This window comes from Schistocerca serialis, chromosome 8, assembly GCF_023864345.2.
Source record: "Schistocerca serialis cubense isolate TAMUIC-IGC-003099 chromosome 8, iqSchSeri2.2, whole genome shotgun sequence".
Classification (NCBI taxonomy): domain Eukaryota; kingdom Metazoa; phylum Arthropoda; class Insecta; order Orthoptera; family Acrididae; genus Schistocerca; species Schistocerca serialis.
The window spans coordinates 275,852,307-275,870,563 of NC_064645.1; the positions used below are offsets into that span (position 1 = coordinate 275,852,307).

General features: G+C 40.5%; 1 protein-coding gene across 1 annotated transcript in view; it reads right to left on the reverse strand.

Moving 5' to 3' along the window:
- Positions 1-18,257, reverse strand: part of LOC126416075 (protein unc-80 homolog) — a 1,008,688-nt gene that overhangs the window by 633,765 nt on the left and 356,666 nt on the right. Inside the window, exons 14-15 of the mRNA XM_050083557.1 lie at positions 13,886-14,058; positions 9,445-9,632 (exon numbers count right to left, since the gene is read on the reverse strand). Of these exons, the coding sequence (XP_049939514.1) occupies positions 9,445-9,632; positions 13,886-14,058 (361 nt within the window). The remainder of the gene's footprint in view (positions 1-9,444; positions 9,633-13,885; positions 14,059-18,257) is intronic.

The window sequence follows — 18,257 nt, forward strand, 5'->3', positions numbered from 1 at the left end:
CTTGGGGCGCACCTCAGGATCTGCCCCCCCCCCCCCCCCCCCCCTCCAGACGATCGTCTGCCATCTAGACATCGTGATATGCCTCAGAACCACTGGTCACTAACAACCATAACCTTGGGCTGTGCCACAGCACTTGTTGCTTACAATAATCTGTCATTGCCCATCAAAGCCTGTGACCAGTGCTTCATCCACCTTGACACACCATCTTGTCCTTTCAGATGCCTAAAAGACATGCTCACTAAGTTCAAGATGTTTACAAAAACTGTGTCACACCAATCCTACCAGCATTCAAAATAGCTCTGAGCACTATGGGACTTAACATCTATGGTCATCAGTCCCCTAGAACTTAGAACTACTTAAACCTAACTAACCTAAGGACATCACACAACACCCAGTCATCACGAGGCAGAGAAAATCCCCGACCCCACCGGGAATCGAACCCGGGAACCCAGGTGTTGGCTACCAGCATTACAAGTGATCCAATGATTCTATGTGATTCACCCAATCAGGCTTGAGAAACTGATTCTTATACCGATGACTTTGAAAATAAGATACATTAAATTCAATTATGCAGTTCTACTTGTGATACTGCTCACAATGTTCCTTCTACAACAACTTCTTTCACACCTAATGAGGATAACAATAGAACTATTTGTTCTCCTTTCAGTTCTATCCAGAATAATGAGGTCTCAGTTCTTGAACATTTTGGTGATGTGATTTTCGTGGATTTGGGCAGTGATGGACATATTGTTAAATTTCAAATACTGGGTCTTCTACATTTAGTATTAATGCAGATATTGATGCTTCACTTGGTTCTCTGCAACTGCTCTGTTCTGGTACTCTCAAAAACTATAATAACCATGCAGTGCCCCTTCACAGTAGTTATCATTGGTATGCAGAATACACTGACACAATTTACTTCAGCTGACATTTTGAGCCTTGATCTTTTCCAATGTTCCTATTTTTGTGTCCGCAGTTCATGTACCCACATCATGTACCCACATCCAGGTGGCCAACGGTGGTGCCTAATGTCATCCTTCCTCACCTGTACTGGAGCTGCTGGCACCAGGGTATCAGCTTCCCTTCCACTCCAGTGGGGTCCCTCAGAAAACAAATCTACGCAATGTACAGCCTTTCCCACCCATCATGTCAGACTCTGATGCTCACTTCATGCTGTGGAATTCTTTGTTGACTGACACAGCCAATAGTTTATACCACTGCCATGCACCTCAGATGGCCCAAACAATAGTTTTTCCCACAGAGTCCTTCTGCTGTTGTTCTTCAGTTGGACAGCATTCCTTGGTTCCACTCTCCTTCCACGCTCCCTTCTCTTGGAGACACTTTGCCACTAGGAGAGTCTCATGGCCTCCATTGGCTGGGCTTTCCATCTGGATCTGTGCTCCACTACAGCAATACTCCTAGTGTTCCCATTTCCCCTCTTGTGCTACAGCAACAGCAGCAGTCAACCTGGGCCTTTGCTGCCCCTTTGCTGCCATGAGTGGGCTGGCCCGAGTGCACCACCTGCCTTTCCACCACTGACTTACACTCATGCATTGGTTCCTTTAGTCTCTTCCCATCTCTAGGGGCCTTCTCAATTCCAGGCACCATCATCCTGTCTCCAGCAGGGAGAAAGGGGACATTTCATTGCTTTACTGACCCTAGACAGCAGCTTACTATGTTAAACGACAACTTGCGCTAGACGGACTTTTGCAGTTCCAGATCCTGCTGAAGGTCCCTTAGTTCCCGTCCCACGAGAGGGAGGAATATTATGTCTCCCAGCTGGCAGCAGTGTACTCATTGGCATGATACTATAACCAACTCCATTTGCCTTCTGCATGGCACGATCAGTGCACTGTTGGAATCATTACTAAGAAGCCATGAGTTACCACCTAAAGGATCCATCAATGAGCGGTATCACCACCATTACAGTAGACCTTTAGGAAGTCATCTCGTCACATAACTTGGGAAATATGGGCTTATAAGAGAAACTATGACTTGTACTATATGTCAGGTTGGGAACTTAGTTATTGGAAGTTACCTGTTCCAGGAACCACTATTTGTACTCAGTTATGCCAGAGTTCTACATTCCATTTGAGTGTTCTTAATAAATGCTGTTCTTGTACTTATCAAGATACAACACTGCCTAAAATAAAGGTATGGCAGGTTATATTGAAGGCTGTTGATCATTATGACAATGTGAAACTTCCTGGCAGATTAAAACTGTGTGCCGGACCGAGACTCGAACTTGGGGCCTTTGCCTTTTGCGGGCAAGTGCTCTACCAACTGAGCTACCCAAGCAAGACTCATGCCCCATCCTCACAGCATTACTTCTGCCAGTACCTCGTCTCCTACATTCCAAACTTTACAGTACGTGCTCACGAAAGGTAAAGGTCCCGAGTTTGAGTCTCGGTCTGGCACACAGTTTTAATCTGCCAGGAAGTTTCATATCACCGCACACTCTGCTGCAGAGTGAAAATCTCATTCTGGAAACATCCCCCAGGCTGTGGCTAAGCCATGTCTGCACAATATCCTTTCTTTGAGGAGTGCTAGTTCTGCAAGGTTCACAGGAGAGCTTCTGCAAAGTTTGGAAGGTAGGAGACGAGGTACTGGCAGAAGTAATGCTGTGAGGATGGGGCGTGAGTTGTGCTTGGGTAGCTCAGATGGTAGAGCACTTGCCCGCAAAAGGCATAGGTCCCGAGTTCGAGACTCAGTCCGGCACACAGTTTTAATATGCCAGGAAGTTTCATATCAGCACACACTCCGCTGCAGAGTGAAAATCTCATTGTGACTATGTGTTTGAAAACATAGCAGTGGCACAATCGACACATACACAGCACATACCAGGGAAACCATCTACATATAAAATAATGTGTAGGATCTCCATTTACTATAAATGCAGCTTACAACCGTCAGAAAATGTTGTAAATTAACTTCAGAGTAGGCTGGAACCTTTAGACATCGTCTTCCTTTTAGCAAGCCTGTCAACCTACACCAACATCTGTGCTTCTCTGAAAGTAGAAGTGATGCTTGGTGATAGTGATCACGGACCATTTTTGGGATCATGGGAGTCATACTTGAGCCCAGTGTTGGACCTGGAATAGCCTCTTCCCTCATTTCAGAATAAGAAAAGAAAAGGATGAGCAATGCACAACACAAGCAGACTACACAAACCAAAGAATTACTTGTAAAATACACTACATGTATGTTTCTGTATATTAGGGAAAAAAAACAAATAGTTGATAAAAGCCATTGTTTTTCTTCTTCTGCTATTATTGCTACTTTTATCTGCTATTATTGCTACTTTTATTTGAAATTTCAAACAAAGCACTTACATAACTTTACATAATAGTAATCACCTGTCTAAGTCAAAATATGTTTGATATAAACATCAGAGTTACATGTAAGTACTTAATGGTGACCAACTCCTTTTACTCCTTTCATGACGTTTATTAAAAAAAAAAGTTTAAAAAGGCAAATTAACACTCATGAAAGACTATCAAAGAATTACGCATAATCGGCTGGTATGGAGGTAAGTCAGAAAGATGGTAATAAACCATCTAAATAAAAAAAAACCATCAAACGAAAGACACCACAACAAAACTAAGTGAATAAACAGAACAGGACAACAAACTTCAAAATTGTTGTATTCATAATCAACAACCATATCTGTTTCAGGGTATACATGATTCAGTGCAGTGAGTATGATATAGTCTACATGGGCAAACAGGTAGGATGTTCAAGATGAGATTCTCCAAACATTTATTCAATTATTTATTTATTCAAAGTCAGTTCATTCACCACTCAGCATTTACCAAACACTTGAAAGCTAGTCGTCATCTTTCTCTGACCTTAAATAACTTAACCCTTGTGCAGGCGTGACTATGTACAAAGTGCGCTAACTACAAATAACACTGTCTTCTACTCTTCAATTGTATTTTACAGCTGTGAGCCTGTACCTATTCCTCCATTATTACTTCAGCTAACATAGTGATTAGTTATTAATATAATAGAGGGAAACATTCCACGTGGGAAAAATATATCTAAAAACAAAGATGATGTGACTTACCAAACGAAAGCGCTGGCAGGTCGATAGACACACAACCAAACACAAACATACACACAAAATTCAAGCTTTCGCAACAAACTGTTGCCTCATCAGGAAAGAGGCAAGGAGAGGGAAAGACGAAAGGATGTGGGTTTTAAGGGAGAGGGTAAGGAGTCATTCCAATCCCGGGAGCAGAAAGACTTACCTTAGGGGGAAAAAAGGACGGGTATACACTCGCACACACACACATATCCATCCACACATATACAGACACAAGCAGACATATTTAAAGACAAAGAGTTTGGGCAGAGATGTCAGTCGAGGTGGAAGTGCAGAGGCAAAGATGTTGTTGAATGACAGGTGAGGTATGAGTGGTGGCAACTTGAAATTAGCGGAGATTGAGGACTGGTGGGTAACGGGAAGAGAGGATATATTGAAGAGCAAGTTCCCACTCCGGAGTTCGGATAGTTTGGTGTTGGTGGGAAGTATCCAGATAACCTGGACGGTGTAACACTGTGCCAAGATGTGCTTGCCGTGCACCAAGGCATGTTTAGCCACAGGGTGATCCTCGTTACCAACAAACACTGTCTGCCTGTGTCCATTCATGCGAATGGACAGTTTGTTGCTGGTCAGTCCCACATAGAATGCATCACAGTGAAGGCAGGTCAGTTGGTAAATCACGTGGGTGCTTTCACACGTGGCTCTGCCTTTGATCGTGTTCACCTTCCGGGTTACAGGACTGGAGTAGGTGGTGGTGGGAGGGTGCATGGGACAGGTTTTACACCGGGGGCGGTTACAAGGATAGGAGCCAGAGGGTAGGGAAGGTGGTTTGGGGATTTCATAGGGATGAACTAACAGGTTACAAAGGTTAGGTGGACGGCGGAAAGACACTCTTGGTGGAGTGGGGAGGATTTCATGAAGGATGGATCTCATTTCAGGGCAGGATTTGAGGAAGTCGTATCCCTGCTGGAAAGCCACATTCAGAGTCTGGTCCAGTCCCGGAAAGTATCCTGTCACAAGTGGAGCACTTTTTTGGTTCTTCTGTGGGAGGTTCTGGGTTTGAGGGGATGAGGAAGTGGCTCTGGTTATTTGCCTCTGTACCAGGTCGGGAGGGTAGTTACGGGATGCGAAAGCTGTTGTCAGGTTGTTGGTGTAATGGTTCAGGGATTCTGGACTGGAGCAGATTCATTTGCCACGAAGACCTAGGCTGTAGGGAAGGGACCGTTTGATGTGGAATGGGTGGCAGCTGTCATAATGCAGGTACTGTTGCTTATTGGTGGGTTTGATGTGGACGGACGTGTGAAGCTGGCCATTGGACAGATGGAAGTCAACGTCAAGGAAAGTGGCGTGGGATTTGGAGTAGGACCAGGTGAATCTGATGGAACCAAAGGAGTTGAGGTTGGATAGGAAATTCTGGAGTTCTTCTTCACTGTGAGTCCAGATCATGAAGATGTCATCAATAAATCTGTACCAAACTTTGGGTTGGCAGGCCTGGGTAACCAAGAAGGCTTCCTCTAGGGGACCCATGAATAGGTGGGCATACGAGGGGGCCATCCTGGTACCCATGGCTGTTCCCTGTAATTGTTGGTATGTCTGGCCTTCAAAAGTGAAGAAGTTGTGGGTTAGGATGAAGCTGGCTAAGGTAATGAGAAAAGAGGTTTTAGGTAGGGTGGCAGGTGATCGGCATGAAAGGAAATGCTCCATCGCAGCGAGGCCCTGGACGTGCGGATTATTTGTGTATAAGGAAGTGGCATCAATGGTTACAAGGATGGTTTCCGGGGGTAACAGATTGGGTAAGGATTCCAGGTGTTCGAGAAAGTGGTTGGTGTCTTTGATGAAGGATGGGAGACTGCATGTAATGGGTTGAAGGTGTTGATCTACGTAGGCAGAGATACGTTCTGTGGGGGCTTGGTAACCAGCTACAATGGAGCGGCCTGGATGATTGGGTTTGTGAATTTTAGGAAGAAGGCAGAAGGTAGGGGTGCGGGGTGTCGGTGGGGTCAGGAGGTTGATGGAGTCAGGTGAAAGGTTTTGCAGGGGGCCTAAGGTTCTGAGGATTCCTTGAAGCTCCACCTGGACATCGGGAATGGGATTACCTTGGCAAACTTTGTATGTGGTGTTGTCTGAAAGCTGACGCAGTCCATCAGCCACATACTCCCAACGATCAAGTACCACGGTCGTGGAACCCTTGTCCGCCGGAAGAATGACGATGGATCGGTCAGCCTTCAGATGACGGATAGCCTGGGCTTCAGCAGTGGTGATGTTGGGAGTAGGATTAAGGTTTTTTAAGAAGGATTGAGATGCAAGGCTGGAAATTCCTGGAAGGTTTGGAGAGGAAGATTTTGAGGAAGAGGAGGTGGGTCCCGCTGCGACGGAGGACGGAACTGTTCCAGGCAGGGTTCAATTTGGATAGTGTCCTAGGGAGTTGGATCATTGGGAGTAGGATTAGGATCATTTTTCTTCGTGGCAAAGTGATATTTCCAGCAGAGAGTACGAGAGTAGGACAGTAAATCTTTGACAAGGGCTGTTTGGTTGAATCTGGGAGTGGGGCTGAAGGTGAGGCCTTTGGATAGGACAGAGGTTTCGGATTAGAAGAAAGGTTTGGAGGAAAGGTTAACTACTGAATTAGGGTGTTGTGGTTCCAGATTGTCCAATGGCCAGCTTCACACGTTCGTCCACATCAAACCCACCAATAAGCAACAGTACCTGCATTATGACAGCTGCCACCCATTCCACATCAAACGATCCCTTCCCTACAGCCTAGGTCTTCGTGGCAAAAGAATCTGCTCCAGTCCGGAATCCCTGGACCATTACACCAACAACCTGACAACAGCTTTCGCATACTGTAGCTACCCTCCCATCCTGGTACAGAAGCAAATAACCAGAGCCACTTCCTCATCCCCTCAAACCCAGAACCTCCCACATAAGAACCACAAAAGTGCCCCACTTGTGACAGGATACTTTCCGGGACTGGACCAGACTCTGAATGTGGCTCTCCAGCAGGGATAAGACTTCCTCAAATCCTGCCCTGAAATGAGATCCATCCTTCATGAAATCCTCCCCACTCCACCAAGAGTGTCTTTCCGCCGTCCACCTAACCTTCGTAACCTGTTAGTTCATCCCTATGAAATCCCCAAACCACCTTTCCTACCCTCTGGCTCCTATCCTTGTAACCGCCCCCGGTGTAAAACCTGTCCCATGCACCCTCCCACCACCACCTACTCCAGTCCTGTAACCCGGAAGGTGTACACGATCAAAGGCAGAGCCACGTGTGAAAGCACCCACGTGATTTACCAACTGACCTGCCTTCACTGTGATGCATTCTATGTGGGAATGACCAGCAACAAACTGTCCATTCGCATGAATGGACACAGGCAGACAGTGTTTGTTGATAATGAGGATCACCCTGTGGCTAAACATGCCTTGGTGCACGGCAAGCACATCTTGGCACAGTGTTACACCGTCCAGGTTATCTGGATACTTCCCACCAACACCAAACTATCCGAACTCCGGAGATGGGAACTTGCTCTTCAATATATCCTCTCTTCCTGTTACCCACCAGTCCTCAATCTCCACTAATTTCAAGTTGCCACCACTCATACCTCACCTGTCATTCAACAACATCTTTGCCTCTGCACTTCCACCTCGACTGACATCTCTGCCCAAACTCTTTGTCTTTAAATATGTCTGCTTGTGTCTGTATATGTGTGGATGGGTATGTGTGTGTGTGCGAGTGTATACCCGTCCTTTTTTCCCCCTAAGGTAAGTCTTTCCGCTCCCGGGATTGGAATGACTCCTTACCCTCTCCCTTAAAACCCACATCCTGTCGTCTTTCCCTCTCCTTCCCTCTTTCCTGATGAGGCAACAGTTTGTTGCGAAAGCTTGAATTTTGTGTGTATGTTTGTGTTTGTTTGTGTGTCTATCGACCTGCCAGCACTTTCGTTTGGTAAATCACATCATCTTTGTTTTTAGATATAGTGATTAGTTGTGGTGTCATACATCCAAATCTCGGGCTAGCAGCTTAATCCCACAATGAGACAGTCATCTATGAGATTATTACTAATCAAGTAAGAGGTTGGCTGGGAGCTGGTGGGTCTGTGCTGTTGTAGTGCTTCCAGTTGGTCATTACTGGGTGGGGGGGGGTAACACTTATGTGGCAACAGAGTGAGAGTGATACAATAATAGTTCACTCTATTATTGTTTAATTAAACAGTTTTAAACTCATGTAATGTATATTTGTTTTATCACTATTTAATTCAACTACGATTAAACCATGATTCTGCCCATATGTCTTTACCTTGTTTGTTAACACAAAGACAGCTATTCTTTACATGTGTGTGAAGTATGCCACGTGCCTGCTGATGTTATAAAACACAGTGTGCCTGTTTGAGTGTTAAGTATACTTCGTTTTGAAAAAAAGGAGAAGAGACAGAAATTTCTTTAACTGAAGGTACTGGTGGGCTTCTTAATTACCAGCTGGTCCGTAGTACCCAATTTTTTCTTTTGTTGCACAGTGTGGTATTATGATTTTTGTACTGTGATTACTTTCATGCTTTTAGGTATTCTGGTTATATTTTATGTACAACCATTTGTAACCTTTGGGAATCCTTTGTTCTTGTGACAACATTTGTTTCACTGTATTTCTAAATTTTAGTTTCTTTTAATTTGTGATGATTTGGAATTTTTATCCTACATGCTAGCATGTACTTTAATTAAAGTGCTACCTAGTCACTTTTACTCATTGTCTGCAGCCACTACTTCTTATAGTCTTAACCCAGATTAGTTGAATTTTTACTAACAATGGCACCTAGTATTGTTGTACTGCCCTACTAGTGTGGGCAACATGGTTTCCCTCTGCACTCAAATTTCAATGTGGCTATCTATTAGACCGTTTAGTAACATGATATCCATGTCATTTGATATATGTGTGGCTCGACACTGTTCTTCACCTAGACGTTCTGATTACTTTAGGCTTTATATCTGCCTTCATACTTTTATCCCCCGTTTTTATCCTGTTAAGATTTTATATATGGTTTTGTTCCAGTGTATGTTGTTCAATGCTTCTTCCTTTATGTGGTTTGTTACCATTTTTCTGACTAACTCCCCTACCAGCCAGCGATACACAATGCTTTGATAGTCTTTAGTGAGTGTTAACTTGCCTTTTTACATATTTTTAAAAAGTTTCTTGTAGCATAGAACCAGCCCCTTAACTTGTAATGTTGTAACATTACATCCCAGATTTTCCTTTTCTTTCAGAAAATATTAGGAAGCCTTAACCAGGTAAAACACATTATTTGTAATTAACATCCATGGGGTCTCCTCACTATGATCTATGTAATGAAAAAAATATATAAATAGGTCTGTCCAGACCGATTGTTCATGAGAATTAAGATACCTACGTGATCAAACAAGGACTTTGATTCATCACGACCAATCTTTTCTAACGTTTTCTCAGATTTTGACAACAATTTTGTTTCAACAAATGCTTTCAAATCTGCCATCTTCTTCTTCTTTTTTACTTTTTCACTAGCTCGCCTGACGTGAGGACTTTGCTCATCAACTTGTTTCCGACCAAAGTATGGTGATTCTGGAATGTTCAATTATACAACCACTAATCAATTTGTTTACCACTCTTAATTATACATGTAATATATACAACACATATTGATATCACTGACATTAACATTTTTGCAATTCGAACAAAATCAACTATGATTGTTATAGCAAGTTATTGTTGTGATATTCATCTACAATTATAGTTACCAAATAATATGCAAAAAATATTACAAAGAAAAACTATGGTTTTATAAGTAGTAGGTCACTAAACTATGGCACAGGTAACAATAACATCAATAGTTTTGAAATGAGATATTCTCTCATATGGCAAACAAAGGGAAAGAGACAGAAGAAAATCACCCATGGGACTGAGGCCAGGACGACAAAACCACAGACAATTAATAGCCAAATTGTAGCATTTAGCAAAATGTTTATAGCTAGCATGTGCCGGTGCGTGCATGCATGTGAGGCTCACTCATATTTTTCCGACTTTTTACACATTTCACATTTATCATACCTGTATCTTGTCCCAACTGACTAAGAAAAGATATATGCAAAATTTTAGCTTACTCAGACAACTCCAATGATATTCACAGTGACATTAAAATTGAAAATGTCTACTCATGTCGTTTCTTTCAGATAGACTTTTTTTTTTTTTTTTTTTTTAACAATCACTTGTAGACATAATTTAATGGGAATTAACATGAGTTTTCAGTAATTTAATTAATCTGTAATATTAAGATTTGCTGTTACTACATTAGTGTGAAAAATCATCAAATGTTCTCTATGCAAATTATGTAATTTGCTTTTTTTTGTGTAAATATCTTTAGAGAAACTTATTGGACTTATATCACTATTATTATTTGATGAATTAATTTTGTCATATGTGTATTTTTTATAATGTTATGTGGATGGTTTACTTATTTTGTAATCCATGTAACCCAAGATAAAGTTATCTTGAACAATTATCTTTCAAAAATGATTTTTCAATTTCTATTGCATACCATTTGTTGTGCTGGTGTGAAGGGTCTTCTGCAACATGTTCTTTATAGACAAACAAAATGGCACCAACCTCTTCTGGTAGTCATTACAGAATAAAGAAAACATTTTGATGTTTCTCCAGTACACTACATTTTCAATCAAATCACTAGAGCCCACTATCTTCAAATTGATAACTTTTAAACATTTTCTTCTACAATCTGAGAGACACAAAGCTTGCGATGAAGGAAAGCGCAACATTAGTAATTCAAAAAGTTTCAAATTTTTGGTAAAATTCCTACTAGAAACACTGACTACTATGATACTTTCAGGTAATTGATGGACAATTACGTTTATTACACTGGTAGCTCATAAACAGGTGAGAAAAGAGAAAGATAAGAATTTCCTAATGTTTCCATGCCAAAAATTATAGCAAGTCTTCCTGTTTGGTGTAGATCCAAATGGAAAAACATTTTTCCACTCATCAGCTTTTGTTACATTAAAAACAAAGGTTTCACCAACAAAAACAGAAGAAAGCAGTGATGCTGGTAACCTATCACTGTTTCATAAAGATTAGCAACAACTGTTCCAGTAAGGTGACATACTTTGCACAATGTTTGCTCCCATTCTCTCTCAAGTTGTTGATAGGTGCAATATTGGCTATGGAAATGGGGTTTACATATTAACGGCATATTTAAGAGATGATACAGAACACCTGGCAATGAATCTGTATACAAAAATGAGTCTCTCCAATAGAAGTTTAGTGAATTACCATTAAATACATAATTTTCCACATTTTTCATGAAGTTTTGGAAAATTTAATTCAGAGTGATGTATAATTAAAGCTTTTGCGGCCTTCATGTATCTCTATAATTTGTTTAGAATAAAACAGGATATAGTGTAGATGTGGAAGGATATGCTACTTTTGAATGTAATTAATCACTGTTTATAATATTAACTATATTTCAATGTTTTTGTGGTTAATTCAACAGTTATCCAATTGAGTACAAATTTTGAACACACTGTTCTTTTTATATTAGAGAAGGTTTAATTTATATGAGGTGCAAAATTTTGCCTTTGTGAGGAATAACTATAGCTAAGGTCCACCCAATATAAATATGTCAATTGTGAAGGAGTTCTTTACCTGAAAGTGTTGCAAGTTGTTAACTCCAAGGTGTCTGGGAATAAGAATTCAGATGTTTTGAACCAGTCACTGAAGTTGGGCATGGTGTACTCAGCTGTGTGTTCTGTCACTGGGTAGTCAAATTTGCTCTTGACAACAGTTCTGTGGTGGCAATTATTTGGCACACTGATGATTGGTGGTTTATATATGACATAACTCCTTTCACAAGTGGGCCTGCTATAAAAGACTATGTATGTGTGTGACAGCACTAGCACAGGACATGCTGAGTGGACACACAGGACAAATCTTGCAGTTTAATTTTCCCCAGGGATATGATCCAGATGGTATGGAGTTAGAAGTAAGTACACATGAGGATGGATCAAGATATTTCATAGATAGGGTGGGCCACAGAATACCATTTTCAGAGAGGTGTGGATGATAGAGGGAGTATGTTTTTCATTTTTTGGCCTGATGACAGTTACCGTAGTCACAGCCCTTGAGAAGGAAGTAGTTAATGTGGTCCAGTTAATAACATACTGGGTAGCAGAGTCTTGCTCATAACTGTGGCTGCTAATTAATGTACATCAACATCTCACACACTCATGGCTTTACTTCTTCTTATTCACATCCTCTCATCCAACAAGTCTCCAGTCACCTTACAGGAATTCCTTACCTCAAACTTGGCCACACCCTCCTTTAATAGCCCCCTTCTCAAGAACACAAACCTTTTGGCTGAGGAAAGTGCAGCTACCCACAACATTCAAGTGGATCCTGACTTAATCATACTCCCTGTAGACAAAAGCTCCACCTCTATCATGATGAACCACAGTGACTGAATCACTGAAGGAGTTCGACAGCTGCCTGACTCTTACGCCTATGAGACCTGTCACTTTGGTTCCATCTGAAACATCCAGCACAACTTCCAGCCACTACTCCTTTTACTAGGTCCAATACAGAACCTCTCCTCCAGATCCATCTTGTTCTACTGGATACCCCACTGTAACTGGTTACTGTGCACTCACATAAATAATTTTGGTTCTTTTTGACCAACACCCTCATCTCACTGCCTGCAGCCAAGTGCCCGATATCAAAGGTCTAAAAAAACCCTTCATCTCGTCTCAACCATCTCCTCCTAATTACTACTTGGATACTTGCCTGTCATTGTTGAAGCTACCTTCTGTATATCAATATCCCATATCTCAATGCCTTGGCAACCTCTCCTAGTGACCACCCAACTCTAAATTCACCACCATTTCTTTATCATTTCCATAGCATGGCCAAGGGTGCTCACATGGAAATTTATTTGCTTGTCTGTCTATGGACTATCTAGAAAAAAACCTTCCTTGTCATCCTGTTGCTTCTTCAGTTCATTGATGATATCTTCATTATGTGGACCCAGAACCATGACACTCTACCCTTATTCCTCAAAAACAGAGAGCCCTGGTTGATATATCAACACTATTATGCCAAGGACAGACTGATACTCACTGTACAGATAATAGGTTGGGTTGCAAACAGGCACGATGAAAAGACTGTTACATATATGCTTTCAGCCACAGCCTTCTTCAGGAAAGGAAAGAAAACACACACATTTTCACATAAGCAACCACACCTCACACATACATGGCTGATCTCCCCTGGCCACTGTGGCCAGAATGTGAAGAAGGCTTTGGGTGAAAGCCAGGTGTGCAACAGTCTTTTCACTGTGCCTATCAGCATCTGGATGTGTCACCCTTTTCATAATATCCTCATTCCTCCACAGGCTCAACATTTTCTTCCTATCCTATTACTCAGTCTTCCTCAATCCAGCATGCAACCTTCCTGGATGTTGACTTCCACCACTCGAGACAGTCCCATAAGAAGGTCTTGCTTAACTTGTCAATGACCTCTCATCAATTGTACATTGAATGTTACACCCAAGTCTTCAAACAATGGAACATCTATGATGAAATAACAACAATATGGAATGGATAGTCAGGCCTTAGCTCCTGGAGACAGTGGTAATATGCATTAAGAGTTGCTGTTATGTGAACCTCCCCAGAGTAGGAGATGCAAATGAGCACACACCTGGGACTTGAATAATTTAACCACTTTCTTCAAATGCTTAAATGCAATTAATTAACAACCTGCACAGTGATTCAATATTTCTACATGATTATTATAATACTAACTTTTTTCCTCACCTGTCAGCAGAGACACATCTTTTATATCAGGAACTTCTATTAAATCTTTTGATTCTCTCTTTTTGAGTTCTGGACTTTGGTACAGAGATACTTCAATTTTGGGTATTGGCAAGGAATTGCTTCTTTTTCTTGGCTGTTGATGAGATGAAGAATCTTCAGCGATTGCTTTCAGTCTGTTGAAATAGAAAATTAGTGGAACTGAGTCAAGTAATATATTTTACCTCCAATGTGTACACTTTTCTTGTGTGCTTTTATATTATTATTGTACTTTAAAATGGTATATACATGCATGTAAAAGTCTACAAAATTATCATTTTCACACTTACAGAAGAATCCCTTGCAGGATATTTTGATTTGCACAATTCAATGAAAATATTTCTTAAACTTGCAATACTAAAAGTGCAAGAGAAGGAAAGACAATAAATATTATAATATAAATACAGTAAATGGGGACAGGCAAGCACACATTTGTAGATGAATGGTGGATAGTGCAAAGACACACTTAAAAAGCAAATAAACAACTTTTTGAGCTTTAATTCTTCTTCTTGCTTTAATACAAAAGACACACAAAAAGATCAAATAAACTCACATCCCAGTTTTCACTTTCCTTCCAACTTCAATATAAACACCACACTTCATCTTCATACATGCATTCATTCAGGTGTCATTCATTCATTGTGTTTCAGGATATCATCAAGATGGAAAGGTTTGAGCAATGTGATATGATTCATGGTATACATTAATAAAAAAAGGAATCTTTAAAACTACATTAACAATAAACTATCATTACTCTGCTTAATACTATTGATGGAAGCTAAATGTAATTAAGTAAATCAGCAGAAAAGTTGCTACTTTGTATAAGTCTTCTGTATATCTGCATCTGGTAATGTAATACGTACAAGTATACCTTTGTATTTTTCAAAGAAAATAGTTACCAATGGTACTTCTACAACATCAGACACCTATTAACAACACACTACTTCTTTACAGTGAAATAACTATTTGTCATGTAGATAACAGGAATTCTCAGTCACTGAATACAATTAATTAAAGATCTCATAGTTTTGGCTAATGAGGTAAGTTCTCAATTGGTAGGGAATCTAAACTTCTTGATTTGTATCTGAGAGGAACCTGTTGAACATTTGACCCTGAGTACCTGGTTCCCTCTGACTTCTATACATTGAGAAAAAGTGACAAGAAAATCATTTTTATGTGTTCTATTGTTGTGCAAGAGCTATTTTCTGGAAGCTTAAATTGTTTTTGCTTTATTCTTTGAGTGACTTTTTTGTGCACACTGCATTTCTTTCATTCTTTTAATAACTGAGTGGAAGATTTCAGCCTTTTATACTACACATCTCTGAATTATTACCACACAATACACAAACAAACACCGTCTGTTGAGAAGATGTGTTTGTGTGTGTGTGTGTGTGTTGCCTGTGGACACACAAATGTGTGTGTGTGTTTTTAAATGAGATTAAGCACTACCCCCACATTCACTGTAAAAAAAAAATAAAAAAAAAAAAAAAAAAAAAATAGAAAGATGGTAGTCAGTGTCAGTTTTTATGTGTAAGTGTAATATACATCCTGGAATTTTCATCTACGAGGGGCATTCAGAAATGATTTACAATAGTGGGTTTTGTACCTTATTTATTAATGAACTGTAGTCAGTGTTGATGAAATCTCTCCATATTCATTCCACTGATATTAATATACCACTGCCACCAACCTGGCATACTCATTACTGCATCATAGAGCCACTGTTGGGGATACTATATACTCACTCATAGGTACCTGCCTGAAATTCTTTGTTCTTGTTGAGTCTTTCACCTCACAGCGCATCCATCATGTTATCAAATGAAACATAATCAGATGGACCGAGATTCAGTGAATAAAGTGAGTGTGGCACAACAATGAATGCCGGTGATGTCAACTCTATTGTCATGGCTTTGCTGGCGTGAGGCCACACATTTTCAGGGTGGAAGGGCCACTTTCAAATATATTCGCTGTTGCCTTTCCTGAATCCTGCATCTCAATCAGTGGTCATCAAACTGCAGACCTTGGGCAGCATGTGTGCCACATTAAGTATCTGTGCAGTCTGCTGTTCTCAGACGTATTTACAGTAATTTCCATCAAGCAATTAACAGCTCAATCCAAAAACGTAAATTAAAGTAAGAGCTTCTTAAGAATGTAGTTTTCCTTCACAGTAACAAACAACAATGCTTACAGAGACATTAATATTGTTGTGGTTGTTGTTGTTGTGGTCTTCAGTCTGAGGACTGGTTTGGATCAGCTATCCATGCTACTGTATCCTGTGCAAGCATCTTCATCTCCGACTAACTACTGCAACCTACATCCCTCTGAATCTGCTTATTGTATTCCTATCTTGGCCTTCCTCTATGATTTTTATCTCCAACACTTCCCTCCGATGCTAAATTAGTGGTCCCTTGAGGTCTCAGAAAGTGTTTTATGAACTGATCCCTTCTTCTAGTCAGGTTGTGGACAAATTTCTATTGAGTATCTCCTCATTAGTTACATGATTTACCCATCTATGGTTCATCATTCTTCTGTAGAACCACATTTCAAAAGCTTCTATTCACTTCTTGTGAATAAACTGTTTATCATCCACATTTCACCTGCATACATGGCTACACTTCATACAAACTTTTTCAGAAAAAGACTTCCTGACACTGTAATCTATATTCAATGTTAACAAACCTCTCTTCTTCAGAAACACTTCTCTGTCCATTGCCAGTCTACGTTTTATATCCTGTCTACTTCAGCCACCAACAGTTATTTTGCTACCCAAATAGCAAAACTCATCTACTATTCTAAGTGTCTCATTTCCTAATCTAATTACCCCAGCATCAATTGATTTAATTGGACTACATTCCATTATCCTCATTTTGCTTTTGTTGATCTTCATCTGATATCCTCCTTTCAAGACACTGTCCATTTTGTGCTACTGCTCTTCCAGCTCCCTTGCTGTCTCTGACAGAATTACAATGTTATTGACAAACCTCAAAGTTGTTAGTCCTACTCAATTTTTTCTTGCTTTTTCAATACACAGATTGAATAACATGGCAGTAGGCTACAACTTTGTTTCACTCCCTTCCCAGCCACTGCTTCCCTTTCATGCCCTTCAACTTTTATACCTGCCATCTGGTTTCTGTATAATTGTAAACAGCCTTTTGCTCCCTGTATTTTACCCCTGCCACCATTAGAATTGGAAAGTGAGTATTCCAGTCAACATTGTCAAAAGTTTCTCTAAGTCTACAAACAGAATAAATGTATGTTTGCCTTCCCTTAACCTATCTTCTCTGACAAGTCATGGGGTTAGTATTGCCTAGCATGTTCATACATTTCTCTGGAATCCGAACTGGTTGTAACAACAACAACTGTACATATAATAATTTTTCTTCTGATTTTCGATGAATTAATGTAAGCAACATTTTGATTTCATTTCTTTTTCTTTTCGTGTCATTATGTTAAAGAAAATGTAAGCAACTTTCGATGTGAATATTAATATTTATGTCAAATTTCAAGAAATGCTATAACAGAATTGAAGTGTAACACATGTTGAATCTATTGTAACATGTTTAAAATTGTAATTGTGCGCCTGGTCCATACGTAGGTAATGTATTAGGATATGTGGAATGTAAAACCTTTGGTGAATACCCTATCTGTAGGGGAGCGGTAAAGGGTGGATGGCAGGCGAGCGCGGGAATATGCACACGGGCGCGGCACGGCATAACGGGCTCAGCAATACAGTCGGAGTTGGCCATCGGTCTGAGGAACACGTTCCGGATCGAGGAGGCTATCCTGGAAAAAGTGGTTTCATTGAGCCTCGGATGTGCCATTTCCGACGACTATACAGCATGGCTATATTCTATAGGCACTGAACTGAAAAGGATTGCGACGCTAAGAAGAAGCAAAGTGCCGATACAGCAAGAGCCATAGCTGTGATTGTATGTGTGCTGTGCGCCTCGCCATCTCGCTGCCCACCAACCGCCGCATCGACTCGAACAGGTTGAATCTTTAGAATTGTATTCGTGTGGACCAGTGTTAATTTTGTTCCTGACTATTCAATAATAACTTAACTTTTACCAGAATTGCCCTATCAATTAATTATCCTCATCACTAACCGAGACAGGGTCCTTTCCACATGTTGTGCAATCCGAGTGTCCCGAAATGAAGATTTAAAGTTTATGTTAATAAGAATTTCCTGCAGACCTTTTTATGCTAGAATAAATTTTAAGGAGCTTTATTGTTAATGAAAATATAAGCAAAGAACAAAGGTCTGACTAAGTTGGAAGTTAATTTTGGAACTGGTTTAGTAATGAAGCTTAATTAATTTGAGACAAAATTAATGGTA